The sequence below is a fragment of the Gadus morhua genome, chromosome 14 (genome assembly GCF_902167405.1).
Source record: "Gadus morhua chromosome 14, gadMor3.0, whole genome shotgun sequence".
Taxonomy (NCBI): Eukaryota; Metazoa; Chordata; class Actinopteri; order Gadiformes; family Gadidae; genus Gadus; species Gadus morhua.
In genome coordinates this window covers 4914430-4941925 of record NC_044061.1, presented here as the reverse complement: position 1 = coordinate 4941925, position 27496 = coordinate 4914430, and the positions used below count along the sequence as shown (strand labels likewise).

The following is a 27496-nucleotide window of genomic DNA, read 5'->3' as shown; positions in this document are numbered from 1 at the left end:
AGTTCAAATCAGCGTCTCCTGTCATCTGTTTACATTCTACTGTTTATTTACATTCCCCTGGCCTCCTTCAGACCCTCTCCTTCCTGATTGGGGTCAATTGTAACGTAGCACTGCCAATAATGTCTACCTCAACTCCACATGAAGATACATTAATTGTGCTTCTACACACTACTCTTAATTGTGCGTTGACATATTTCCTAATATGTTAAACATTCTTATTCTTATTTTAATGTTTATACTGCTACAGTCCTGTTTTTTTCTGTCTTGGGTTTCTGTTAACGATCCTATATGACCTCGTGTCCCCACAGACCCTTCCAGAACATCAGTGCGTTTGAGGGCCAGGAGGGCTGTGGCTCCAACAGCTGGAACATGGTGGACGTGGAGCTCCACGAGGACCGCGACGTGGACCCGGGCGTGCTGCTGTCCAACCTGAAGCCCTGGACCCAGTACGCCGTGTTCGTGAAGGCCATCACCCTCATGGTGGAGGACAAGCACACGCCTGGGGCCAAGAGCAAGGTGGTGTACATCCACACGAGCCCTGCAGGTGAGCTATACCACACTGGAATCAAACAGTATTATGTAGAACTACAGCATGACAACAGAATCAAACTACAGTATAATGCAGAACTACAACACTAGAATAACACTACAGTTTAATGCAGAACTGGAATACAACCAGAGTATAATGCAGAGCTACACTAGAATCAAACCACAGTATAATGCAGAACTACAATTCAACACTGGGTGGCGTAATTCCACAGCAGCCCTGCAGGTACTCTAATCAACACAATACTATTGTACAACACAAAGTGTCTATATCTGTGATACCAGGTTGTATATAATCCACTTTCATATATTGTACTCTAATGCTACTACACAATACAATAATAGTACAATATGATGCAACAAAAGGTGTTTCTAGCCACTGCACCAGGTGATGTATACTACACTCTAATACTAAGACTATTATTAATGTAATAAAACACACAATAGACAGGGCCCACAGGTTATAGTACACCAACACCCAATACCATACGGTGCATGAACCCTCTCTCGCCCCCAGCGCCCTCCATGCCTCTGGATGTGCGAGCCTACTCCAACTCCTCCACCCAGCTGGTGGTGCGCTGGTCCCCCCCCCTCTCCCCCAACGGGAACCACACCTACTACCTGCTGCTATGGCAACAGCAGAACGAGGACCGGGAGCTCTACAAGCACAACTACTGCTCTAAGGGTAAGACGCACGCGCACGCACAACCGCGGATCGGGCGGATGAGGCGACAAAAAATAATACTGAAATAAATTTGGGCGGGTGGCGGTTAAACCAATCAAAATAATAATATTTCTTCTTTTTATTCTTGTATCCAACATCTTCCGGCGGTGAATTATATTTGATAATCAGATCACTGTCAAGGAATGTGGATAATTTTTTTTCGTGGTAACTTGTCAACCCCAGTGTCTTCGGTTGCTAAGCGACATCAACGTCTTTGGGGGCTGACTATTGATCAACGCTTCGGAGATGGCAGCGCAGGCAATAGGCTATCCTACTAGGGACTTTAGCCGTGCAATATCTTTGCTTCTTTGGATCAGTCTCCTTTCAAGAACACGCTAGAGCTTTCTAGCCTCGCGTCCACAGCGCTTTGCATCGGCGTAGAAAACCAACCGGCGGAGGGCGGGCAGATGCGGTTTTAAAAATGTGTCAAACGTTGGTGCGGATGGTTGATGCGTTTGTGATGCGGTTGTGGATGAAATAATAGCACACGCACACGCACACACACGCTAGGGCTTTGACTCCGAACTTCGTTATTCGAATATAATTCGAATATCAAAAAATAAATCAAAATTTGAACGAATATTAGGCAGCCTTTAATATTCTAACCTGTTGTGGTCAGGCCAGGAGGGAGCGACGTCGGAGAACCCCACGCAGTGTATTCATAATATTGTAATGACCACGGAAGAGGCAGTGAATGAAGTATTGATTAGACAGCGGTTTATTGGAAACCTAATAAACCATTGGAACGCGCAAAACCGGTAACCATAGCAACGCGGTAAACAAAACCTTGTGATCTCGCGAAGCACAATCCAGGTCTTACTGAAGGCATTTAATGGTCTAAATATTATTAATAAATATTGGAATATATTCAAATATTAATATTAATAAACAAACAAACTTTGAATATGATTTTTTGGCAAAAGTCAAAGCCCTAACACACACACACACACACACACACACACGTGTCCGAGGGGTACTCATGCAGGGCTTCCTATCCTCGGCCTCCTCCAGAACTGAAAGTGCCCATCAGGATCGCCGCTAAGGGGGTGGGGGACCAGGAGGAGGACTCCAAGCCCACCAAGCAGGACCAGGAGGGGGGGGACCCGGGATCCTGCTGCCCCTGCCCCAAGTCGGCGGAGGACCTGGAGGCCGAGGCAGCGGACGCCTCCTACCGCAAAGTGTTTGAGAACTTCCTGCACAACTCCATCTTCACACCACGGTGAACACACGCACGCACGCATGCATGCACTCACTCACACACAAAATAATGCCTCATTTGTTAGGACTTCTGCTTGGTTTAATGGTCGCATAAAAATAATGAATTAGCTTAATAATTAATTGACGCTGCTGTCTGCATTTGAGGCGGAGAGCCTCCACTAAATGCCTCTACCAACAACTTTCTAGCAACTTTGAAGACGATGTGCGAGTCCACTCATGTCCTCTGCATTCAATTTGAAAAATGTGTTCGCTGCTATTAGCATTATATATTATACCATAGACTTGTGTAGTATACTGTAGTGAATGACATTATAAAGCTGATCCCTGTGGAGGCGGAGAGCTCCGTCCTGTCTGTTCACGTACGCTATTCACTTCCCATCGGGACAAAACTCGCACCAATACTTTTTATACTCTGATAACCCGGGAAACTGTGCCAACTTGACATGTAAACATAGCGTCACCATCAGGCCCTGGTCCATAGTTAACGAACAAAACATAAAAACAAACGTAATCCCCCCCCCCCAACAGCCCCCCAGACCGTCGCCGTAGGGACGTAGTCGCCGGGGCCCCCAACGCCACGGTGTCGCGCGGCGCAGAGCGGCTGTACGCCAACAGCTCGGTGGCCCCGCCCCTCCGCGCCGGCAGGCTGAACAGCAGTGGGCCGGCGCCGCTGGTCCCGCCCCTGCAGCAGTTCGACTTCATGGAGCAGGAGGTGGGGGAGCGCGAGCTGCAGATCTCGGGCCTGCAGCCCTTCACCGTGTACCGCATCGACGTGCACGCCTGCAACCGCCAGGTGCGCCACTGCAGCGCCGCCGAGTGGGTCTTCTCCAGGACCAAGCCCGCAGGTCAGTGCGCCGCACCGCTACACAGCCAGGTCTCGCTTACATCAAGGGCGTTCTAGCAGACGCTCTTCATCCAAAGCGACTGGCGATGAGTACATTTTGTCAGAAGAAAGAGAAACCACAGTATATCGCTGTCGGTACCGTTAAGCGGTACCGCTTACCGTTACCGGCAAGCGCTAACAATCGCTAGGTTAACCCTTTCCCCGTACACAGCAAAGATAGATAGGATAAGATGCTACACAATGCGAAGTACTATTTTTGAGTGCCAGGATGTAGAACATACATTAAATGCGTACATTATGTGCCAGGACGTACAACATACGATAAGAGCTTAAATTAAGTGCTAGGAAGTACAACATACGATAAGATCATTAGAAGTGTGTGGGGGGGGGGCGGGGGGGGAACTCCAAACAAGTGAGCTTTGAGACTTTTGCGGAAGCTGGTGAGCTACTGGGGATCAGGTCTGCCTCTGGTCAGATGAGCAAACCCTAACCAACCCAAGTTGTAGTCCTTAAAGGTACGGCCTGTAGTCCCTTTTGACTACAGAGGGTAGTGTTACTAGGGTGACGCATCCAGCGTTCTCACAGAGGGCTGCTGCCCCCTGTTGGTGAAAGGGGGCATGCTTAAGACGGATGTACTGTATTAACCCTCGATTGGAAGTGTGGTTGTTACCTCAGAGGACTTCAGTAGCCTCTATATCGGCTGCAAAAAATTAAACAAGCGTTAAACTAGTTTTAACAAATGAGTATAACAAGTACAAATGGTAGCAATGTCAATTAAAACAATGTGTAAATATTAGATATCTAGTTGAAGTAGATTTACAGTGTATGCTACATTATTGAAGCTAAACACGGTTGACCATCAGACTAACAATGTTCAATGAGGTACGGTAAATGTAAGGATGTAAGGCTGGTTCAGCTGACCCAGCGTGCCCTCCCCTCCGTGCCCCCCCCCCCCCCCCCCCCCCCAGAGAGAGCTGACGACATCCCGGGACAGGTGACCTGGGAGGGCCACGAGGACTGGGTCTCCCTGCACTGGCCAGAACCCCCCCGGCCCAATGGACTCATCCTCATGTACGAGATCAAGTACCGCCTGGCCTCCGAGGTGAGTCCCGCGCTCGGTAGACCCCCGCCAAGTGGTACCAACCTGTTGTGGCTGGTACCAAGCCTGTTGTAGCTGGTACCTGTTCTAGCTGGTACCAACCTGTTCTACCTGGTACCAAACCTGTTCTACCTGGTACCAAACCTGTTCTAGCTGGTACCAAACCTGTTCTAGCTGGTACCAAACCTGTTCTAGCTGGTACCAAATACATTATCTAGTTGGAAGAGAACCCCTGTATCTAGATGTTTGTAAGGTCTCTCACGATCTAGCTCCACCACCACTTGCTGAGTACATCGATAGAAGAACAGGTACTGATCGTGTCACAAGGGGATCGTCGAGGGGTGATTGTGTTATTCCGTTGCGAAAAAGCACCTTTAGTCAGTCAGCCTGGTCCGTCAGAAGTGCAAAGGAATGGAATTCAATCCCACAACATATCATGGAACTCAACGCATACAAATCGTTTAGTAAGCAGTTAAGAAAATGGATGATCAATACATATACATGTCGGCGCTAAAATCATTTGTTGTTGCATGTGGTCATCACACTATGTATTTCTTTTATTTTATTTTTCGCTGGTGCTTTGTATTTTGTGTTCAGTTGTTTTACCTTAGTTAGTCAGTTATTCAGTTTGTTCTGTGATGCCCTGTTTTGTGCTGTGGGGTTCCGTCCTGTTTATGTTGTTGTTTTTATGTTGTTTAATTGTATTTTCATTGCCAGGGGACTACAGATGAAAAATAGCCTTTTGGCTAATTCTGGCATTTTTAACCCATGTATCATGTGTTTTATTAATTTGCACTGTCCCCTTTTTAAATAAACTGAATTCAAAGTGTGTGTGTCTGTGTGTCTCAGTCGGAGAAGCACGAGTGCGTGTCCCGTCAGATGTACCAGGAGCAACGCGGGGCCCGTCTGTCCAACCTGACCCCGGGGAACTACTCGGCCCTGGTGAGGGCCACCTCCCTGGCCGGGAATGGCTCCTGGACCCCGCCCGTGAGCTTCTACGTGGCAGAACGTAGGACATGCATCCATATCCCATGTTCTCACATCGGGCTAGTCGTACCCCTAGGGGTACTTTAGAGTAGTGCAGGAAGCAAAAAAAAAGAAATATATAGCTAACTATCATTTTCTTCAACCTGAGCAAGTTTAAATTCTGAAAGCTTCTGTTGTGTGCCGGGGAAGGGGGTACTCAGCTGAAAAGGTGTCTTAGAAGGGGTACACTATTAGACAAAGTTTGAGAACCATTGTCCTAGGACATGCTATTTCAGTTCACAGCTAATGGAAAGCCAGCCAGGGAATGATCAAGGCACACAAGCGTTAAACATGTCGCTGCAGAACCACTAGTTTCCACATTCACCCAGATGTAAACAATGCATTGAAATTAGCATTTTGTGGTCGATGTTCCAAAACCAGAGTTGTGTTTTATAAAGAATATATTCTTTCTCTTTGGTGGTCCATTGAGATACAGGAGTTTTAGGCTTCAGCTTCTATGGTCAGACCACACAAACACCATGTATTCAAGTTGATTCAAGCTTTTTTTGAATATTTTCTCCTGTGTGTACAAATAGGATATGAGAGCGTCCTCTACATCCTGATCTTCGTCTTCATCATCATCCTCCTGATCTGCATCGCCATCCCCCTGCTCTTCATCTTCAACAAGAAGAGGTCGGTCTTTATCTGTCTGTCCGTCTGTCACTATGTCTTTTTTTTTTTTCAGAAATATTTTTTATTACAGGGATGTAGGGATGTTGGCTTCGCGGGGTTTGTTTACCGGCGTTGCTATGGTTACCGGTCTTGTAAGGAAGCACGTCAATTATCGGCGCGACAATTCTCCCGCACAGAGCAGAACTGTGGCCTATTCTACAGATTTTAATTTCTTAATTATAATTATATTATCCATTTTTACTGAATTTGTTTTTTATTACTGAAAAAAAAACAAAAAAAACGGTGTTGCCGGTGTGCAACACCGAGTAATCGGTGTTGGCCTCAACACCGGTAATACCGTATACCGAGGCAACCCTAGTCTCCAGATATTTTCGAATTGTTGCTGTTTAGCTTTCAATGTGTAAGTTATTCTTTCTAAAGGGAGGCATGACAACATCCGTCTGATCCATTTGAGTTGTGTTTGGTTTATTAACCTTTTTCCAGAACATTGCAATACATGTTTTGGCATACAGCAAGCCGAGGTCTATGAATGCTCGTTCATTTTTACTATAATTGTGTTTTTCTGGGAATAAACCTAACAGAAAAAGCTTACTGTCCGTCCACACCAGAAGCGAATTGAGCGACCAAATCGCCGGAAGTCATTCACTTTCTATGGGCAAGAGCGACCAGAGCGACCAAAGCGACCAACGCTACCAGCGGCCAAAGTTGAGCGACCAGAGCGTCAAAAAGAAGTTGAAAACTTTTTAACTTTATGCAAATGACTATTATTCGCTTCAGCGGCCAAACACTGACAGCCAATCGGAATGTAGACGCTCTTCGCTTGCGTGGATCCCAGGGAACATCGGCAGGCACTTTGGTTCCTACCTACCTTTATTCACTCACTGAACAAAATGTCGGCTGAAGTATTAATCGCGGCTGTAACTGGGCACCCGGTGTTGTACGAACCCACCCCTTTTCAGTTCAGAGATCGAAACGCCGTAGTGGTTTGGATATCAAATGATGATAAGCGGGAGTATTTATAGGCTACATCTAGAACGTTCGTATTTAAGCGGGAATCATTTTAATTTGCTCTCCATGCCACCAATCTAACCAACCAATCGCGTGTAGCATGCTTTAAACAAAACCAAAAAAGTTTTTGAAATCGTCACATAAACTAATCGACAAGACGAGGGATAAATGACAAGGGATATATCTAGTCTAGATAGATAGAAAGCCTAGTCAAGTCTTTATTAATACCAAACGACACAAATCGTCGGGAATCCATTTAGGTGGTTCGGCCCACACAGGACAGTAGCCTACAACACCACAGAGAACAAGTCTGACTGGACATACACACAATACATCACATTAAAACTAGACACGCGTTGATAGATAGATAGACAGAAAAGCCTAGATAGATCGATATGTTCCATTATTTGCCTTGCGGAGCCAACCAGTCCTGTGCGCGTATGCAAATTAGCCATGTGCGTGAATGTCTATTTGTTTTGAATGCGACGAATGAGTGCAGATCATGATTTGCAGATCCAGATCAGTGAAACATATTTTAACTACTACAGCACGCAGGGTTTTTTGTTCTCGGTTGTAATTAGCCTACATTTTAGGATTTTTTTTGTATTGGGGGGGAATCACTGTCCTACTTGTTGTCGAAGCACTTTATCGAACAAGCAAAACCGTCTCGGCAATATGGCCAAGGTGTATGGGAGAGTTCACTATTTGATATGGCTGTCTGTAGGGCCTACTAAACGCATACGGCTCCTTTAAATGCGTCTGCATAATTGAATTGTACGTCATGAGCGACTTGAGCGACCAAAGCGAACAGAAAAATTCGCAGCGAAACTTCGTGAGCGACCAAAGCGTCTTTGACGCTTTGGTCGCTCCTGGTGTGGACGTACAGTTAGGGTCAAGTAAAATTTGTTTTGAAATGATCTTAAGTATTTCTCGTAGCTCTTCCCAGAACGTTTTGATTTTTCTGCCTTGCCATATACAATGAAACAATGTTCCCTCAAATTCCAGACATTTTGTGCAAATGTCAGGGATGTTTTTGTTGTATCGATTTAAATCAACAGGTGTCACATATGTCCTCATTAACCATTTATACTGTATCAGTTAAGACGTACATTTATAGACTTAGGGCCCTATCTTGCATCCGGCGCAAGTGACTTAGTCACTGGCGCATGTGTCGTTGCTAGTTTACAACTGGCGCAGAGCGCTCTTTTGCCACCTGCGCCACTCGCCGGTAAATTAGGGAATGATCTTGCGCCCCAAGGGGCGGTTCGGCGGAAGGAGGAGGCGTGTTCTGGCGCAAACGGTATTTTGACGTTTCTGAAAACCATTGCGCTACTGACCAGGAAATACCTGGTTTAAAGTCAGTGGCGCGTTGTTCAACCGCTATTTTAAGGGCGCATGCATACATGCGCATGCGATGCATACGGATTGCTTGTGCACCTCGCGCATACACTTTGCTTCTCTCATCTACCTAGCCGCACATTCTTGGTAAATTATTTGGGAAAGAACAGCTGATGCATTGGTGATAAGATGTAGGCTACTTTTAAATCAATGCATCTGCAAACACCGTACAGCAAACACATATTTTCTTGACACAGACATCGTGTAGGCCTACATGCCCATAACTTTTAGGATTGATGAGTAGGCCTATTTGATCGTGAAAAGCATTGTTTTACCGCGAGTGAGTGTTAAAAAGAATGAATGAATGCGGGCGCGCGTGTGTGCTCTGTAAGGCGCCCAGTTTCCAACCTCGAAATTTCACTTCATTTAAATTTAATTTGCATCGTATTTGTTATCCTTACCAGATGCCCGAACCACCTCAGCTGACTCCTTTCTAAGTAAAGGAGCAGCGGCTCTAATCCGAGTTCCTCACGGATGGCTGAGCTTCTCACCCTATCCCTAAGGGAGACGCCAGCCACCCTTCTGAGAAAACTCATCTCAGCCGCTTGTACCCGCGATCTCGTCCTATCGGTCATCACCCAACCCTCATGACCATAGGTGAGGATAGGAACGAAGATCGACCGGTAGATCGAGAGCTTTGCCTTGCGGCTCAGCTCTCTTTTCGTAACAACGGTGCGGTAAAGCGAACGCAATACCGCCCCCGCTGCTCCGATTCTCCGGCCAATCTCACGCTCCATAGTTCCCTCACTCGCGAACAAGACCCCGAGGTACTTGAACTCCTTCACTTGGGCAAACTAAACACGTAACGCATAATACAATCAATGGCAATGTCTATTACCGCGGGGACACATGCATAGGATAGCATACAATACTGATAAGAAACAATGTTTATAATGTATTGCGTATATCATTAAATAGAACCACAGTTGCCGCATATCATATGTTATAGCCTATCATACGTTTTCTTTGCCGAAATTTATTTGAGGACTCAGTATATTCCATGTGTGAATTAGGCCATATTATTTGGCAATAAACTAAGCCATTTGCAGTTTGAAATTCTCAGAGACTGCAGACGCGCTGTCAAAATATCAACTCGTCCGATTCAAATGCGCTCATGGCTCTTAAAGGGGATGGGAGCTGGCACTCTCATTGGTTTGTTGCACGTTACGCCCAAACCACACCTACGGGTAATTAGGCTGCTTCAGACCAACCCTTTTGACACTTGCGCCGCGGCGCAAGCGTCATTTATCCGCCTGTAAAATAGCGATAGCGCCGTAGAACCGCCCACAAAGCTACTTGCGCTTTGCGCTTTCCCACTTGCGTTTCAGACCGTTAAAATAGGGCCCTTAGTATGAGCGCCAGCACAAGCTGCATTCCAATCTTGATCGGAGAGATGCAAATTTTCGTACCAAATAATTTAATTATAATAATTATTAGCGAATTATTACCTCGGCCGGGTTGTTGAAAGTGTAGGTTTGTTCTTTATTTGTGACAAGCATCTTCGGGATGAATCACTCCATGTCGGATCCCTAGATTGCGCAGCTTCTGTCGGACCGGGTCTAATTTTTTCCTCAGTTGGTGTATTCCCGTAGCCAAGTCCGGGTAGAACCGTATTTGCTGGCCTTTGTACCGATACTACCGAATGTCTTTTTATGCCCGTGCAGCAACAACTGCCCCTTTGCCCTTGTAGCTGAGGAACTTCATGATCAGCGTTCTCGGCGGCATATTGGCGTCCCTCGCCGATCCAACTCGGAGCGTCCTCTCAATGACCACTGATGACTGTAGAGCCGTATTAACATGCACCTCCGGTATCCATTTTTCCAAAAAGGGGCACGCATCCCGTCCTTCTGCCCCCTTCGCTAGGTTAACTAGTCGCAGGTTGTTTAGTCGAGACCTGGTCTCCAAATCCAAGAGCTTGTCCTCCAGCGTTTTGTTTTGTGACTCCAGCGTTTGTACTTTAGCTTACAAGTCAACAACGTCATCCTCAGCACTTGATATACGCATCTCAGCCTGCGACATCCGTTCGGTGCAGTCACTTATCTCCTTCTTCATATTTTCTATCACCTTCAAAACTGCATCAAATCTTGACAAACTCCTTTTTCATAGAGCTTAAAGCAGTCACTCCTGCGCCTTCACTTTCTCCCACAAGTTCACCTTCTCCACTGGCCTCCTCCGCTGCCACCGCCACCATGTTGTCTTCGTTAGCTTGCTTTGCGTCGCTACGAACACGGTAGTCCGTTAACCTCGGCTGTGTAGGCGACGCTTGGCCCTTGTTTTTGCCACCCCTCGTCATCGCAGAATCCACTCCAATGATATTTTGGAGTGAAAATATCGATGATATTTTGTTGCAAATGAGTGTTTTCAGTAGAAATTATAGTAGCAAAAGCAGAGCACTGTGAAACGCGTCTTCCTACGTGGCTGCCATAACCGGAAGTCTCACTATGTCTTTTTAATCATGAAACAGACTGTTTATGTAGATTTCTGTCCGTCTGTTTGTGTGTGTGGATGTTTTTATGTATTGTCTTTGTATTCTTATTTATGTATGTAAAAGAAACGTGTGTTTGTGTGTGTGTTCCAGGAACAGCGATCGGCTGGGTAATGGAGTCCTCTATGCGTCGGTCAACCCAGAGTACTTCAGCGCAGCAGAGAGTGAGTACTGCTGAACCCGTTGATGCGACACCATATTGCTTGGTTCTAGAGAACGTAGTGGGACCTGATGAAGCCCATAGGATGGGCTGTTATAATATTTGTACTGATGTATGAAAAACAATTGTGCTCTGGACTAGTTCCATCCAACCCCAATGTACATGTTTATCTCAAGTCTCTTTTTAAAACCCGACCAGAACCAGATCTGTTCCTAAACATATTCTCTGGTGTTTGGGTCATTCTAAACAGGCTTTTACTATCATTGTGTTTCTACAGAGAGGCAGCAGAGAGAGGGGTCATGTTTCCTGAATCTCCGCTAGGCATTGGAAAAAACTACTTAATTCATCGTTCAGATCTACTTTATTTTATCTTATTTCATGATCATAATACTTAACAATATATAGTTTGTTTCTGTTGTCCTCCATCGCTCGATTCAAGAATACATTTTGGCACTTTTTATGACTCCCGGATCAGACCGCAGCAAAAGCCTTGGACTTTCCTATCGCCAACATGCCTGTACTCAGATATCTCGGGTACGGAGACTGGGAAATGCACAGACAGTGGCTTTATTTGAAACGAGACTAGCAGCATTAGAAAAATGCAAAGGGCTCCTCCAGGATACACTTCCGATGGGTGAGTTTGCTGAGCTAACTCAGACAAATACACAACAAGATGATCAAAGCTACATTGTATCCTTCCCAAAGCTGGACAAGAGAGACAGTTCCAGCTGCGTCTTACTGGCACAGAGTCGGCGCTAAGCAAAAAACAACATGCCAAACTGTGTCAACAAGTTCACTCAACGCCAAATGCTAAGTTACCCAAAACTAAAGTTGCATGGATCAGCCAGATTAGCCCGTCACTGAAGTTAACCCTGCCGCTGAAGAACCGGTTCCTGCCCCTTCAAGAGTCCACGAACGTGCCTGCCACCCATGCACCCATACACCCCTGAGCCCCGAGATGCGTCCGGACGGACGGTGCGGACAGAGACAGAACAAGAACCAGTCGCCATGGAGGGGAGCTGCGCATGCGTCGGCCACCCGTGCACCCCTGAGCCCCGAAATGTCTGCGGGCGGACAGAGATGGAACAAGAACCAGTCGTCACGGAGGCGGGCTGCGCATGCGTCTGCCACCGCCACCTCAAGCCAACAAGGGCCCATCTCACAGAAAGTAGATGAACCAGACACTCTGATTATAGGAGATTCAATCATCAAGGATATAACTGGTAAGAAGATCAAAACATGCTACTTCCCAGATGGAATGGTTAGTGATATCAACCAGAAACTAGCCACAATCAGATTATTGTGCATGAAGGACTTAATGATATTTGAAGAGAACAGTCAGAACTTCTGAAGAGGGATTACACTGATCTATTGGATACACTGGACAAAATACACATTAAGTCATTCATCAGTGGACCCATACCAGCAGTTGACAGGGAAATAAACAGATTCAGTCGTCTACTTGCACTGAATACATGGCTTTCCAGTCTGCAATGAAAGAGGAAGGGGCTTTATTGACAATTTCAACTTATTCTGGGGGCGCAAATATCTTTTCAGAGCAGATGGCCTACAACCAAACGGGTGAGGCTCAAAACTGTTAAGGGACAATCTTCTCTTCTCGCTTTCCCACAAATCTCCATGGTCTGAGGCACAGGCCACAGTCAGAGCACAGGTTGAGAAGAAGCGAGACTACAGCCTCCCCCACACATCTACTCTGCCACTATCTGACACGCATATAACAGACAGCCCACAGACCTTGAAGAGAGACAACAGCCCGCCCGACGCCATCGACACTGTGCCTTGCCCCATCGCTGATGCTGGCTTGGCGAGGAACGGCCACCCCCCTCCTCTGCATTCCCCCATCGACGATGACCCCCAGCCTCATCTCTCACATAGCCACAACAACTCCAGCTCCACTGTCTCCTCCCTTTGCGATTTTCCAGCTGACTTTAAGAAACTGGAATATGTTGGCATCAAACTTGCATCTGTGTCAATGATGGCATCGCCACGTCATGGATACAGGCTGATAGCACCCAAGAGGAGGGCGCCCAAGCCCCCCCCCTGTACTGATAGTAGTCCTGAGTAGTGGTGCAACGGTTCACGGGTTTCCCGTGATCCGTACGGATCAACCCTCACGGTTCGGGACGCAAGTGATCCGCGGATCGGCTGATTAAAAAAAAAAAAATCAGCGCATGTTTAAAGGACAATTCCGGTATTAACATCAAGTATCATGGCGAAGTACAGTTTCTGTTGTGTTTGATTTGGCGTTCCGTAAATCCCATTGAAACGGGAACCGGAAGCGGACATGTTTATGTTTGGTTTAGAGCTGTCAAGCGATTAAAATATTTAATCGTGATTAATCGCATTAATGTCAGTTAACTCTAATTAATCGCGATTAATCGCAAATTCTTTTTCTATGCTAAATATCCCTTGATTTTTTTGTCCCATAATTCTTCTCATTTTAATTCTCTTATCAACATGGTGAAGTGCATCGGCTTGCCTTGTGCAAATGATTTTTTATTGATAACAACATTGGCATATACACTGATCAAAACAGGACGATACAAAAAAAGAGCCTATAGTGCAATTAAACGACTGCTTTGAACAAATGTCATTTGAACATAGCAGTCAGGCTACTGCTTCTTTGTTTTGAGCCAAAGAAAAAAAAAAATCTATATATATATATTTTTGTTTTTATTCTAAAATAATTGCGTTAATCGCGCGATAAAAAATTTAACGCCGTTAAATTTGGTTTGCGTTAACGCCGTTAATAACGCGTTTAACTGACAGCTCTAGTTTGGTTGTAGTCTTTTCGCTCGGTTCTCCGTATCAACAGTAGGGCTAGAGCCGAGCGAAAAGACTACAACCAACTAGAGCTGAAACGATTCATCGATTGATTCGAATAATTCGATTACAAAAAAGGATCGATGAATTTTTCTTGCCTCGAGTCATCGTTTATTTAATTTTACAGCTGAGGTCACAGTTTTCCGCACGGACCATTTTTAGTGTGACACAACCGCCACATACGCCACCCACAGAACGGACAGACGCGGCATGTTTTGACTTGTTTAGGGGCTAACATTAGCACTTGCTAAAATGGAAGACATGAGTGAAAATAGTGAGGAGAGCCAAACGGGCAGGAGAAAGTGACAGCGAATGTCCAAGGTTTGGGATCATTTCACGTTGAACATTAATGAGAAGACCGTGGTCTGTCACTGCAAGACCGAGCTGGCGTACCACAGCAGCACGACTTCCATGCTGCAGCATCTCAACAGAAAACACCCATTAATCAATGGAATAATCTGTAGAATAATCGATTACTAAAATATTCGATAGCTGCAGCCCTACAACCAACCTCCCTTGCAATGAGAAATTCGTTTTCCAACCGAAATCAATGGATTTGTAAAATGCCAAATAAAACACGACAGAAACTGTATTTCGCTACCATACTTGATGAAAAAAAAGAAGATGAGGATGTCTGCATTGCCTTGGGAGAGTGTAGACTCTAAACTCTCCCCAGGCAATGCAGACATCCTGAATTGTAAATCCCGGGTTAGGGATTATTTAGCCTACTATTATTACTTCTTTGTTAAAAAGAAGTAATAATGCCTCAGATTGCAATTTTTTAAATATTGACCATGCTTAAAGGAAGCAGGATTATTACCTAATTGTTCACTTTATTTTGTTTTTACACGTTTGAAGATTTTATTTAAAGTCTTATTTCTTTGTTTTATCTTTATTGTTGTTGTTGATCTGAAAATGATCCGACCCGTGACTCAAAAACCGTGACATGATCCGAACCGTGAGTTTTGTAATCCGTTGCATCCCTAGTCCTGAGTATTACTGAGACAAAAAAGGGTTCAGCCGTAGACACAGTATAAGGGAAGTTTCACATAATCTGCTGAACCCAAGGTTGCCTACGTCAATACATGGCAACTTTTGCATTCATGCTGTAACCACTAAGAGAGTAAACAATGGGAAACTTAGACACACTGCTAACCTCACAAATCTCAGATCTATTGCCTCCAAACCAAAAACAACCTTAAAGCCTATCAACAACACCATCAGGATGGCTCTACTTAATGTTAGGTCTCTTAATAACAAATAATTTTTAGTTAATGATTTTATTACCACTTCTAAACTGGATTTTATGTTTTTAACTGAAACATGGCTGGAACAAAATAACTGATAGAGACGGCTCCTCCCAACTATAACTTTTTTGATGCATGTTGATCTGGAAAAAGAGGTGGAGGGGTTGCTGCTGTATTTAAAATGTATTTCAGGGGAAACGGATGTTATTTGGTGATTTTCCATCATTTGAATACCTTAGTGCTGTATTGAAATGCTCCCCCAGAGTTCTTCTATTAGGCCACCCACATACTCTGCAATTTTTTCGTTGACATCACAGAATTATTGTCTAGCATCTCCACAGAATTTGACTGTCTAGTTATAACTGGTGACTTCCATTTTCTTACTGATGATTTGAATGACGAGTGTGCAAAAAAACTTTTTAGAATTTTGGACACATTTGAACTTTCTCAACATGTGAAAGAGGCTACTCATTGTAAGGGGCACACTTTAGACCTGGTTATCACAAAGGGCCTCAATGTTTCTGATCTCTCTGTGACTGATTCTTCCTTGCCTGACCACTTTTGTGTTTTCTTTAACATATCTTTTATTCCCGACATACAGACAAAATCAAATACTGTCAAACGATATCAATGTAGATTCTAATGTACTTTTTAAAAAGGCCATCTCCTTGCTGCCAACTCTCAACCCATGTTCCGCTGATCTTGTCGAAGACTTTAATTAGGAAAATGTGAAAGTCATAGATGTCATTGCACCTTATAAGGTTAAAACGATTTTTGGAAAGCAAAAGGCACCCTGGAGAAAAGCTGCTTCTGTAACGGCACAGAAAAAAGAATGCAGGAAGGTTGAACGCATCTGGCGTAAAACAAAACTTAATATTCACCATGATATCTATAAAGTAGGGGTGTAACGGTACACAAAAATCTCGGTTCGGTACGTACCTCGGTTTTGAGGTCACGGTTTGGTTCATTTTCGGTACAGTAAGAAATCAAAATGCTAAATATAAATGTGCTTCATAACATGTGCTTCAAGTTGTTCATAACACACTTTTGTGCTTTTTACAATAAGAACATTAGACAATACAAAGCTAGAATTCTGCTCAAAAATATAAAGATTCTGAAATGTACCAATAAAAATAAATAACATTGGCTCAGACTGTTTTTTAAAAAATATATATTATCTAATGTGCAACAATGACAATTGCAACACTAAACAGTTTCAAGTTGTTGCTCAGATTAAATTACATGAATAAGGCTCAGACTGTTTCTTTAAAAACAAATCTTTTCTCAATCTAATGTGCAACCATGAACAATTGCAACACTAAACAGTTTCAAGTTGTCGCTCAGATTCATTTTTACTCCCCCCCCCCCCCCCCCCCCCAATCTTTAGCCCTGATGACTTTCACTCAATCTTTATTTTTCTTTGCCAAAAAAATCCGCTTATCCACATTATTTGCAGGATAATAATACCCAAAATTTTAGTGCACATATGATGTACCCTACATGTTACTCCTGTATACTACAATGCAATGCGGCCGTGTTTTTCCGGAGGAGAAGAAGCTGAATAACCGCGAAAACTAATACATTTAATGATGGAGTCTCCGGCTTTCGTTTAGAAATGTCAACAATTTATTTGGGATTTAACATAGAATATTAAACATTCAAAATTAATAAAAAAAATCCTTGAACAAGGAAATGTAACAATCAACATCAATACAACCTCCAGCTTTCCTCGTGAGTGCCCGGTTTGTTTACATGATGTGGTTGCATCTGTCTGCGTCACACAAATACCCGGCGCATTTATTGACGCAAATGACGTTTAGAAATGTTCAGCGTAGTGTTCGAATTCTCGTTTGTTCGTTCCCTAAATAGTGCACTATATCATGAACACTATATAGGGAATAGTGAGTGAGTGAGTGAATAGGGAACAATTTCGAACACGGCTACGGTGTGCGCAACTGTGCATGTGCGGCCGCAGCATGTTCCACACATGCGGTCCTCTACTTAATATGTCCGTATTGAAACTCGTTCGGTACGCCTCCATACCGAACCGAGCACCCCGTACCGAAACGGTTCAATACAAATACATGTACCGTTACACCCCTAATGTAAAGAGAGCCTCCGTGCCTACAATTTAGACTTAAAAAGTGCTCGAGAAACATTTTTCTTCAATATCATTAAAACCAACACTAATGATGCAAAAACCCTATTTGCAACTGTTAACAGACTGACCAACCCCCAAACACAAATTCCACCCAGAACTGCAATGAGTTTGCATACTGATAAAATTGACGCGCCATCAATATCTCCACTTAAAAAAAAAAAATTTGGACTACCACCCTGTTCAGGCAAAAGTGACGTGGCAAGGATGTCATGCTTTAATGTTATAGACTTTCAAACTCTTGTGGAAACTGTGGCACAACTAAAGCCATGATGCCTTGATACTTTACCTACCAACCTCTTTAAGAATGTTTTAGACTGCCTAGCAGTAGGCGTATTGCAGATAGTTAACAACTCTCTCCAGTCAGGCAATTTCCCAAAAGCTTTGAAAACTGCAGTTATTAAACCCCTTTTAAAAAAGCGGAGCCTAGATGCCTCTATTATTAACAACAAGAGACCAATATCAAATCTACCCTTCATAAGTAAAATCATTGAGAAAGTTGTCCCCCAGCAACTAAATCACTTCCTGGCATCAACTGGTTGCTATGACACCTTCCAATCAGGATTAAGACACCTGCACAGCACTGAGACCGCCCTTATTAAAGTTGTAAACGACATTCGTCTTAACACAGACTCTGGCAAAACCTCAATACTAATGCTACTTGACCTCAGTGCTGCATTCGACACTGTAGACCATACAATACTTCTGGACAGGTTAGAAAACTGGGTGGGGCTTTTAGGCACAGTCTTAAATCGGTTCACGTCCTACCCACAAAATAGGAACTACTTTGTTTCCATTGGCGACTTCGTATCAGAATCAACCAACGTGACATGTGGAGTCCCACAAGGTTCGATCTTAGGACCTTCTTTATTCATCATCTACATGCTCCCACTATGGCAAATCATGCAAAATAACAATATTGACCATCATTGCTATGCTGATGACACGCAAATCTATGTATCGCTATCACCAAATGACTATCGGCCCATAGATCTGCTGTGCCAGTGCATTGAGCAAGTGAAAGACTGGATGTGCCAAAATTTCCTTCAACTAAATGAGGACAAAACTGAGATAATTGTATTTGGTTCTAAAACGGAAAGGCTTAAAGTAACCCAACCCCTTCACTCTCTGTCCCTGAAAACCTCAATCAAAGCCGGAAATCTAGTGGTTATCATGGATTCAGATTTACATTTCGACAGTCGCATCAAATCAGTTACAAAATCTGCATATTATCTCCTTAAAAATGTAGCAAGACTTGGAGGGCTCATGCCACCGAAGACTTACAAAAACTTGTACTTGCCTTTATCACTAGTAAGCTTGAATACTGCAATGGTCTCCTTACAGGTCTCCCAAAACAAACTCGAGGAAGCTTCAGCTAGACCTGTTAGGATAACAATTTTTCTGGGCGATTAATTGCCCCAGAAATTATTGCGAAAAGCGATAATATTGCAGTTTTTCCACTAATATAATGATGTATACATAATAATGTACAACCTTTTGAAGATCAATAAACTTTTATTTTTAAAGAACACTGGAACTGGACATCTGGAAGACATTTAAAATATCCAAAATAAATTAACAAAACAACCAAAAACAATAAATAAAATGGTTCTATACATAATCCTGCTTATTACATGGCTACTTGCCAAAACGAAAAAATAACTTCACATGGTTTGTCTTTTTACAAATTATTCGTTGGCAGCATTCATAGTGTCGATCAGCAGAGAAATAGTCCGCCAAAGACGTTGACGTTGCTTAGCAACCGAAGACGCTGGGGTGGACAAGTTACCGGACTACTACCTATGCAAGTGAACGGAGCGTTCCACGGCATTCAGAAGACCTGTGTAATGGAGGTTAATAATATTTCTGTTTATGGCATCGATTTCTTCTCAGATTAGGCCAATAATGCAATGATTTAAAAAAGAGTGCGAATGGAAATGATTGCGGCTGGCAAAAAATGATCGCTCATTTTAATTTATCGCGTAATTAATTGATTTATTGCTTATCGCGACAGGCCTAGCTTCAGCTTGTTCAGAATGCTGCTGCTAGAGTTCTAACAAAGACCAAATAATTTGAACATATTAAACCAATTCTTAAATCGTTACATTGGCTTCCTGTAGGTCAGAGAATTGATTTTAAAATCATGTTGCTAACCTATAAATCCCTACATGGTTTAGGCCAAAAATATTTAACTGATATGCTTCCACTACATAAGCCTTCTAGACCACTAAGATCCTCTGAGACCAATCTGTTATTTATCCCCTGAGTATACATGATACATGGGAAGGCAGGATTTAGTTACTATGCAACAAATAGCTGGAATAAAGTCCCTGAGGATTTAAGACTTGCCCCAACTCTGAGCACCTTTAAAACAAGACTGAAGACTTTTATGTTTGCTTTAGCTTTCTGCTAAATCTTAAACACATTGCACTTTCTAAAAAGCATTCTAAAAATGCCTTTATTTTCTATTTTAATACTAAAATGCCTTTTTACTTTCTATTTTACTCATTTCTTTGCATACGTTTTCTTTTACGTATTTATTTTATTGTATGACAATGTTTATATGTGAAGCACTTTAAGTCTGCCTTGTGTAAGAAAAGTGCTATATAAATAAAGTTGCCTTGCCTACATCTCCGTTTTGCTCTTTATGTCCAGTGTTCTGCTCTCTTCTTCTGTGGTGCTAACTGCCTGTGGTTGTGTGCTGTGTTTTGCTCTTCTGTGGCAGTCTCTTCTTCTGTGGTGCTCACTGGTCGTGTTTGTGTGCAGTGTTTTGCTCTCTTCTTCTGTGGTGCTTACTGCTCCTGGTTGTGTGCAGTGTTCTGCTCTTCTGTGGTGCTTACTACTCCTGGTTGTGTGCAGTGTATGTTCCTGACGAGTGGGAGGTTGCCCGGGAGAAGATCAAGCTGGCACGGGAGCTGGGCCAGGGCTCGTTCGGCATGGTGTACGAGGGTCTGGCCAAGGGCGTGGTCAAGGACGAGGCGGAGACGCGCGTGGCGGTGAAGACGGTCAACGAGTCGGCCAGCATGCGGGAGCGCATCGAGTTCCTAAACGAAGCCTCCGTCATGAAGGAGTTCAACTGTCACCATGTGGTACGTTCACGCATGCATTCACAAGGGTCTCACGCACACCCCTGCATACAAGCTTGCTCTCACTCACATTCTTACACGCAAGCTGTTCGCACTTACCGTACGTATAAACATACAGACACTTGCATACTCCGCTCTCGCACACACAACCATTACAGAGACAAAACCAGTCGCACAGTAGTGTATCATTCTTGTGAGGGATTGATTGTGTTGAGAAGCTTTGCTGACATCACCACACTTGCTAAGCTTCTAACATGAATATATTTTGTTGTTTTCTCTTATTCTACTACAGTGATGTACTTCTAAATTTCCCATAAGGGATAGAAAACAGACCATTTTATGGTATAATCTCTGCCTATTTAAAGCTTTTTAAGAGCGCAGGTGTTTTTTGGAGTGTCCGATTGGGATGCTCATAATTCAGTCAGTCCAGATTACACTGTGATTGGTTGTGGTTGCTGAGGCTGTGCTGTGATTGGCTGTAGGTGCGTCTGCTGGGCGTGGTCTCCCAGGGCCAGCCCACCCTGGTCATCATGGAGCTGATGACCCGAGGAGACTTGAAGAGCTACCTGCGCTCCCTGCGGCCTAAAGAGGTACCCTCACATTACCCCTCACCCCGGAACCCCAAACCCCCTTCTGCCTCCTTCCCTTTGACCCCCTTGCCCCTGACACATTACCTTCGACCTCTCAACCCAGACCCCCGAACCACCATCTGCCTCCTTCTCTTTGACCCCTGACACATTACCTTTGACATCCCCCCAAACCCTCTTCTGCCTCCTTCCCTTTGACCCCTGACCCGTTATCTTTGACCTCTTACCCCTGGAACCCTCATCCTTCTCCTGCATTGATTTTATACCAGCGTTAAAATGTCCAATTATTATTAAACTAGCCTGTGTTTGTGTTGTGTTCTGTGTTTGAGAGTATTTTAGTTCAATTAGTACTGCTCTTGTTCAGTTTAATTAAAATGAGTATGGTAAAAATGCTCTTGAAGACGTCCTGGCCACGGCTATATATGGGCAGCACGTCCTGGGATGGACTTCTCCATTGTAATACACGGCGATGTTGGTCTTCCTCCAGCAGACGGAGACCCTCTGCCTCCCTCCTCTGAAAAAGATGATCCAGATGGCCGGAGAGATCGCCGATGGCATGGCCTACCTACACGCCAACAAGTTCGTCCACAGAGACCTTGCCGCCAGGAACTGCATGGTGACCAACGACTTCACCGTCAAGATCGGAGGTTCGTCCTTTTGTGTAGTGTATAAGCAGCGAGTTTGATAACGAGAATCTTTCAAGGTGCATTGTAGGGCCCGACCGATATTGATTTTTGAGTGCCGATGCCGATTATTTTCAGAGAAAAATTACGATTACGATTTAATCGGCCGATTTAAAAAATAAAAAAAAAAGCATATAAAACGTAGTTTTTGATACCTTAAATATACTTTAAACACTTGACGAATATGTGAATTGAATGCAGAACCTTTGAGTGTTTTAGAATACATTTACAGTCAAAAATTAGTGTAATTTAAAATGTAAAATAAATAACTAACTCCCAATGTGCTGCGCTCGTGAGCAGTGACTAACACGTGCGTGCTGAGCAGTATGGTCTAACCCAGGGGCGCCCAACCTTTTTTGACCCAAGATCTACTTTTCAAGTAGCCAACCTCCCGAGATCTACCAGCAAACTTACCTTCAAGCGGGGGGGGCGGGGGCTTCAGTAGGGGTTTCATTCCGTCTGCGCACGGCACCTTCTCAACGATAATCAATAATCTTCCTCCCACTCAGGGTGAAAATGGTAGGTCTTAGCTCGTTTCCCCTCAGCCATGCCAACGTTTAGGAGTGTGTAACTACTGTTGACGGCTTTCAACTGCTGTTAACAGCGCATGCGCTACCGCGCGTATATGTCCCGCGCAAATTTTATTTTATTAAAAAAATAAATAAATAAAAAAAAAATCTTTTTTTTTTTCTTCACCCCTCGCGATCGACTTGGGATCTGTCGGCGATCTACTGGTAGACTGCGATCGACTGGTTGGGCACCCCTGGTCTAACCGTTAGAGTCTACAGTATAACAAATTAACATGGCCTGGGACCTAAAGAAAAACAGGCACAACATGCTCAAACAACGCGTCTTGTGTACATTGGTGAGGTGAGCGCGCAGCTGGCTGAGCGAGCGTGCTTTCATGTTGTAAGGTAAAATTCAATCTCCTCTTTTTACTCGAGCTAAAGTTTTTAGTTAGCTAGGCGAGTAGGAGCGCAATCTGCAGGATACTAAGCGCAATAACATTTCTAAAAAAATAAATAAAAATCGGTTGTAATCGGCGTCTTTTTGGCAGATGTCGATTATTTTCAAAAAGGCTATAATCGGCCGATTTAAATCGGCAGGCTGATGAATCGGTCGGGCCGTAGTGCATTGCCTTGAGGCACGACATCTGCACAGCTGGAATCATTCTGTACTTTTGGACTGTGACCCAAAACTATTAGTAGGTGTCGAGTTAGGTGAGGTCATGCAGCGCACTGGGTGAAGGGGGGAAAAGGCTAGCCCTGAAACTGCTGCGGTGCTTTCCCCCTGAGGGGGACACCGGGATGGGTCCCCTTAACGTGCCTCAAGTGAACCTACGCTTAGAGAACCCCATTACCCAGCCGATCACTGTTCCTGGAACACACACATAAACACGTTTGTTACACATATAATTAGAAATACAAAGAATACATAAAAACATCCACACACACACGACCTCATAACTAGACAGACATCTACATACACAGACCGTTTCATGATTAAACAGGCATAGTGACGGATGGACGGTTAGTCAGATAAAGACCGACCTCTTCTTGTTGAAGATGAAGAGCAGGGGGATGGCGACACAGAGCAGGAGGATGATGATGAAGACGAAGATCAGGATGTAGAGGACGGGATCATAAGATACTGAATATCCTCTGATAAGGTGTGTGTGTGTGTGTGTGTGTGTGTGTGTGTGTGTGTGTGTGTGTGTGTGTGTGTGTGTGTGTGTGTGTGTGTGTGTGTGTGTGTGTGTGTGTGTGTGTGTGTGTGTGTGTGTGTGTAGACTTTGGCATGACCAGGGACATCTATGAGACCGATTATTACCGTAAGGGAGGTAAAGGACTGCTGCCTGTCCGCTGGATGTCCCCAGAGTCCCTGAAAGACGGAGTCTTCACCACCAACTCGGACGTCTGGTCAGTATATATGTTGTGTATGTTATGATGTATGTGTGTCTGTCATGTTTAACGTGTGTGTTAATGTGTGTCATTTTATTTTCATATACGTGTTTGGCGGATAGATTACTGTGATTATAAGTAAGGTATAACGTGCTGAACGCCGGTCGTTATTGGGTAAATAAGCCCCGACAGGGCGAACCGCACACCGATGCGAAGCGGAGGTTCTGCCCCTGAAGGAGCTTATTTTCGATAATGACCGGCGACGTTCTATACATTATCCCGCTTATTACACGGCTACTTGCCAAAACGATAAATTAACTTCACTCGTGGGTCTTTTTACAATTTATTTGTTACCCGCATTCGTAGTGTTGATCAGCAGAGAAATAGTCTGCCAAAGACGTTGACGTCGCTTAGCAACCGAGTGCGCTGGGTTGATAAGTTACCGGACTACTTGCGGAGTGATACAAAAGATGGCAAAGAAATTCACTTTCCTTGACAGCAGTCATTATATGCTTAGCAACGGTGAATTATCAAAAAATAATTCCCCGCTGGAAGTTGTGAAGGCCCATGCAAGTGAACGCAGCATTGAGAAGAGCCGTGTAATAATGTGTTCATATACATGCGTTTTAACATACGTGTGTGTGTGTGTGTGTGTGCAGGTCGTTTGGCGTGGTGATGTGGGAGGTGGTGACCCTGGCGGAGCAGCCCTACCAGGGGATGTCCAACGAACAGGTCCTCCGCTTCGTCATGGACGGGGGAGTCCTGGAGAAACCAGAGCACTGTCCTCACCTGATGTGAGACACACACATACCGCACAAACACACGCACACTTGCTCTCACTCAGTCTCTCGCGCGACTTCTCCCTCTCTTTCTATCTCTCATAAGTCATCATGTCTAACATTACAGATGACTGACTGTCCCTCCTCCTGTGTCTGTCCGTCTGTGTCCCTTTAGATTCGAGCTCATGCGTCTCTGCTGGCAGTTCAACCCCAAGATGCGCCCGTCCTTCCCGGAGATCATCGGCAGCGTGGAGGAGGAGCTGCAGCCCTCCTTCAGGGACCTCAGCTTCTTCTACAACCAGGCCACCCACACAGACACGCCCCCCACCCCCGCCCCCTCGCTGGCCCAGAGCCCCCAGACGCCTGGCTCCGCCCCCTCCACGCCGGCCCCGCCCGCCTCTACCGCGGACATACAGCCGGCGGCCAACGGGGAGACGGGGGCGGGACTCAGGCTGCCGTCGCCCGAGGAGTTGCCGTCGTACGCCCACATGAACGGACGAAAGAACAACTGTTGACTGAACCCCCAAACCCCCCCACCCCTCACAGACATAAACACTTCCTCCGCTCGGAGGGAGGAGAGTTTCTTTCTCTCGTTCTCAGAGAGTCTTAAGATGCTGAGCTACGGGGGCATGTCTTCAGTCAGACCCTCCAGTAGAGGCCGTGAAACACAGATGGTAGTTCTGCCTTATTGTTGCCAAAATGTATCCTCCATGTTTTTTGGGGGGGGGGCGGGGGTGTGTGTCTGACCCCCGTCGTCCGGTTTGACCCCGATTCTCCTTCGTCACCGTAGAGACCGGGCTTCAGAGCTTGACGCACCAAGTGCCCGACGGACGAGCTATGAACCATTACGAGCGCTCGACCCGGACAGGGCGTCCACCATGAAGAAACACTCCGGGAATCGATCCACCATGGGAGAGGTCCGAACCGCGAACCCTCTGACATGACCAGATCCGTGTCACCACTCCACCCCTACAGAGTGTCTGAGCCCAGAGACAGTGCAGAGTTCAGCACTCCAGAGAAGCACTCCACTCCCTGTGGATCTACAGCCAGATCACCACTACTCTACTTCCTGCCTTTACCTGGGGTTTCGTGTCTACAAAACCTGCTGCTATCTCCTCCCCCTTTCTTCCCGTTTTTTGGTTTCCGGTCTCAACTCGAACCTAAAGCCGAGCGTTTCGGCCGTGTGGGACCTGGGCTCGTCGGAGAGCGATGTCGTCTGTGAGGTGGCGCCCCTTCATGTGAAGGCTGTGTCTTCGTCCTCCCATAAGCGTGGCTGGCAATTATCATCCTCCTCGTCATCGTCAACCTCCTTAATGCCGTGGTCCAGAAGTGAGGTTCGGAGGGGGGGGGAGAATCGGCTCCCGTGCTCCCTCCCCCCCCCCCCCCCCTCTCCATGGAGAGACCACTGGAAGCCCCTCCCACTCCATCCTGGCCCCGCCCAGAGGGCCACCAGGGAATCATTTAAACGCTCCGTTCACTACAAAACTTTTCGAGCTCAGAGGCTCAATCTTTTTTTTTTCTCTTCCCGACCGGAATATTTATTTTCCTTTTTTTTTATGTATTTTATTTTATTTTCAGAATGTGTAAAATCACTGTACATGTAAATGACCTGCTAGTCTCTCCAACTCCTCTTCTTTGGTTTTGTGCTCTTGCTGCTGTTTGTCAGCATCCATCTACCTCACTGTTTAGTTGTCAGAAACGGATGTCTACACTCGCATAAACACACACACAAACACATACTCCCGGACGCAGTAACCCGGTCTGGCCAGCAGGGGGCAGCATTGCGGACGGGAGCCGCCTGCAGGCTTTAGCAGGGTGGAAGGTTACCATTGGGTTTTCGGTCGCAAGGGGGCGGCCGTGCTGAAGTGCCCGCGGTCCAGCAAGGGTCAGTTGCTCCTACCGACCTGTCCAGAGTCCATGAGAGGGTGTGGAGGGAAGTACGGTACAGCAGATGTTTTAAAGGATTATGAGATACGGGAAGGAGAGCTCCAATTTCCCTGGGAAAACAAAAAAGACGCATTTCTTTTGTTTTTTGTTTTTGCAATTTAGGAAATCTTTAAAGGAAAACGAATTAAGTTTTCTGCCTTTTTGTTTAAAAAAAAATCCTGATTAGAAAAATGAAAAAAATCCCTGTTCTGTACAGATGTTTTTACGTTTTTTTATATAAATATATATGATGAAAGCATAAATATATCTTCTGTGGTTGAAAAGGATCAGTTTGAGGATGCAGAGTTTGATTTGTCATTTTCGTGTGTGTGTGTGTGTGTGTGTGTGTGTGTGTGTGTGTGTGTGTGTGTGTGTGTGTGTGTGTGTGTGTGTGTGTGTGTGTGTGTGTGTGTGTGTGTGTGTGTGTGTGTGTGTGTGTGTGTCCCCATCATACTCTTAATGGCAGCCTGTTTAAGACGTGGACCAGTACAAAATGTGTTTTCTCGGACTGTCTACCATCTGACAACATGTGTGCGTCACAGCCAATTCGATCCTGGCGGGATGGAGTTTTGTTTTTTAACAATCGGTTGGACTGATTGGCTGTACAGATGTTCAAATTAGTTGGCTGTCGACCAGACAACTCAGCTGGCCATGTCTGATTGGTTGCTGTGAAACGCACACATATACACACACACACATGGGTGTGTGTTGGCCGTGTTCAGGTCGAGTCAGTTCGGACCTGTTATCAACTTGAATTGTTGAATTGAACTGATTGTTATTGGGTTTATGTTTTGTTATTAATGACAGTAATTTTGTATGCGCAACCTGTGACTAAGCAGTAAAAGAATAATATATATTTTTTGTTTTTCCGTTTTGTACGTTTCTTTTGAAATAAGGTTGTATTGTCTACGGGCTGCTGTGAGTTCTGGGAATTATGGAGCAGCTGTTGGTTTATTGCTGTCTTTTTTTCTAAGAGTTTACCACATGACTTAAGGTGAATAAAAAACGTATGCAAAACTGTTTGAATTATTTGTGTTCTTTAGAAAAACTGTTCTCATTAGTGCCAAACATCCTCCCCATGTCCAGATGTCTTTAGATATACAACTGTAAAACGAATGTATACTACGGATTTATGACGGATTTA

The 27496-nt window shown here is 44.8% G+C and overlaps 1 protein-coding gene across 1 annotated transcript in view; it reads left to right on the top strand.

The window, feature by feature from the left end:
• The window catches only part of LOC115558480 (insulin-like growth factor 1 receptor), a 49688-nt gene extending 22316 nt beyond the window's left edge, over positions 1-27372 (top strand). The window contains exons 8-21 of the mRNA XM_030376645.1: positions 309-544; positions 1064-1231; positions 2282-2489; positions 3017-3333; positions 4301-4434; positions 5281-5440; positions 5994-6090; positions 11075-11145; positions 20250-20479; positions 20959-21066; positions 21551-21710; positions 23536-23665; positions 24307-24441; positions 24602-27372. Of these exons, the coding sequence (XP_030232505.1) occupies positions 309-544; positions 1064-1231; positions 2282-2489; positions 3017-3333; positions 4301-4434; positions 5281-5440; positions 5994-6090; positions 11075-11145; positions 20250-20479; positions 20959-21066; positions 21551-21710; positions 23536-23665; positions 24307-24441; positions 24602-24941 (2494 nt within the window). The 3' untranslated portion in view covers positions 24942-27372. The remainder of the gene's footprint in view (positions 1-308; positions 545-1063; positions 1232-2281; positions 2490-3016; positions 3334-4300; positions 4435-5280; positions 5441-5993; positions 6091-11074; positions 11146-20249; positions 20480-20958; positions 21067-21550; positions 21711-23535; positions 23666-24306; positions 24442-24601) is intronic.
• Positions 27373-27496: the final 124 nt, after the last annotated feature.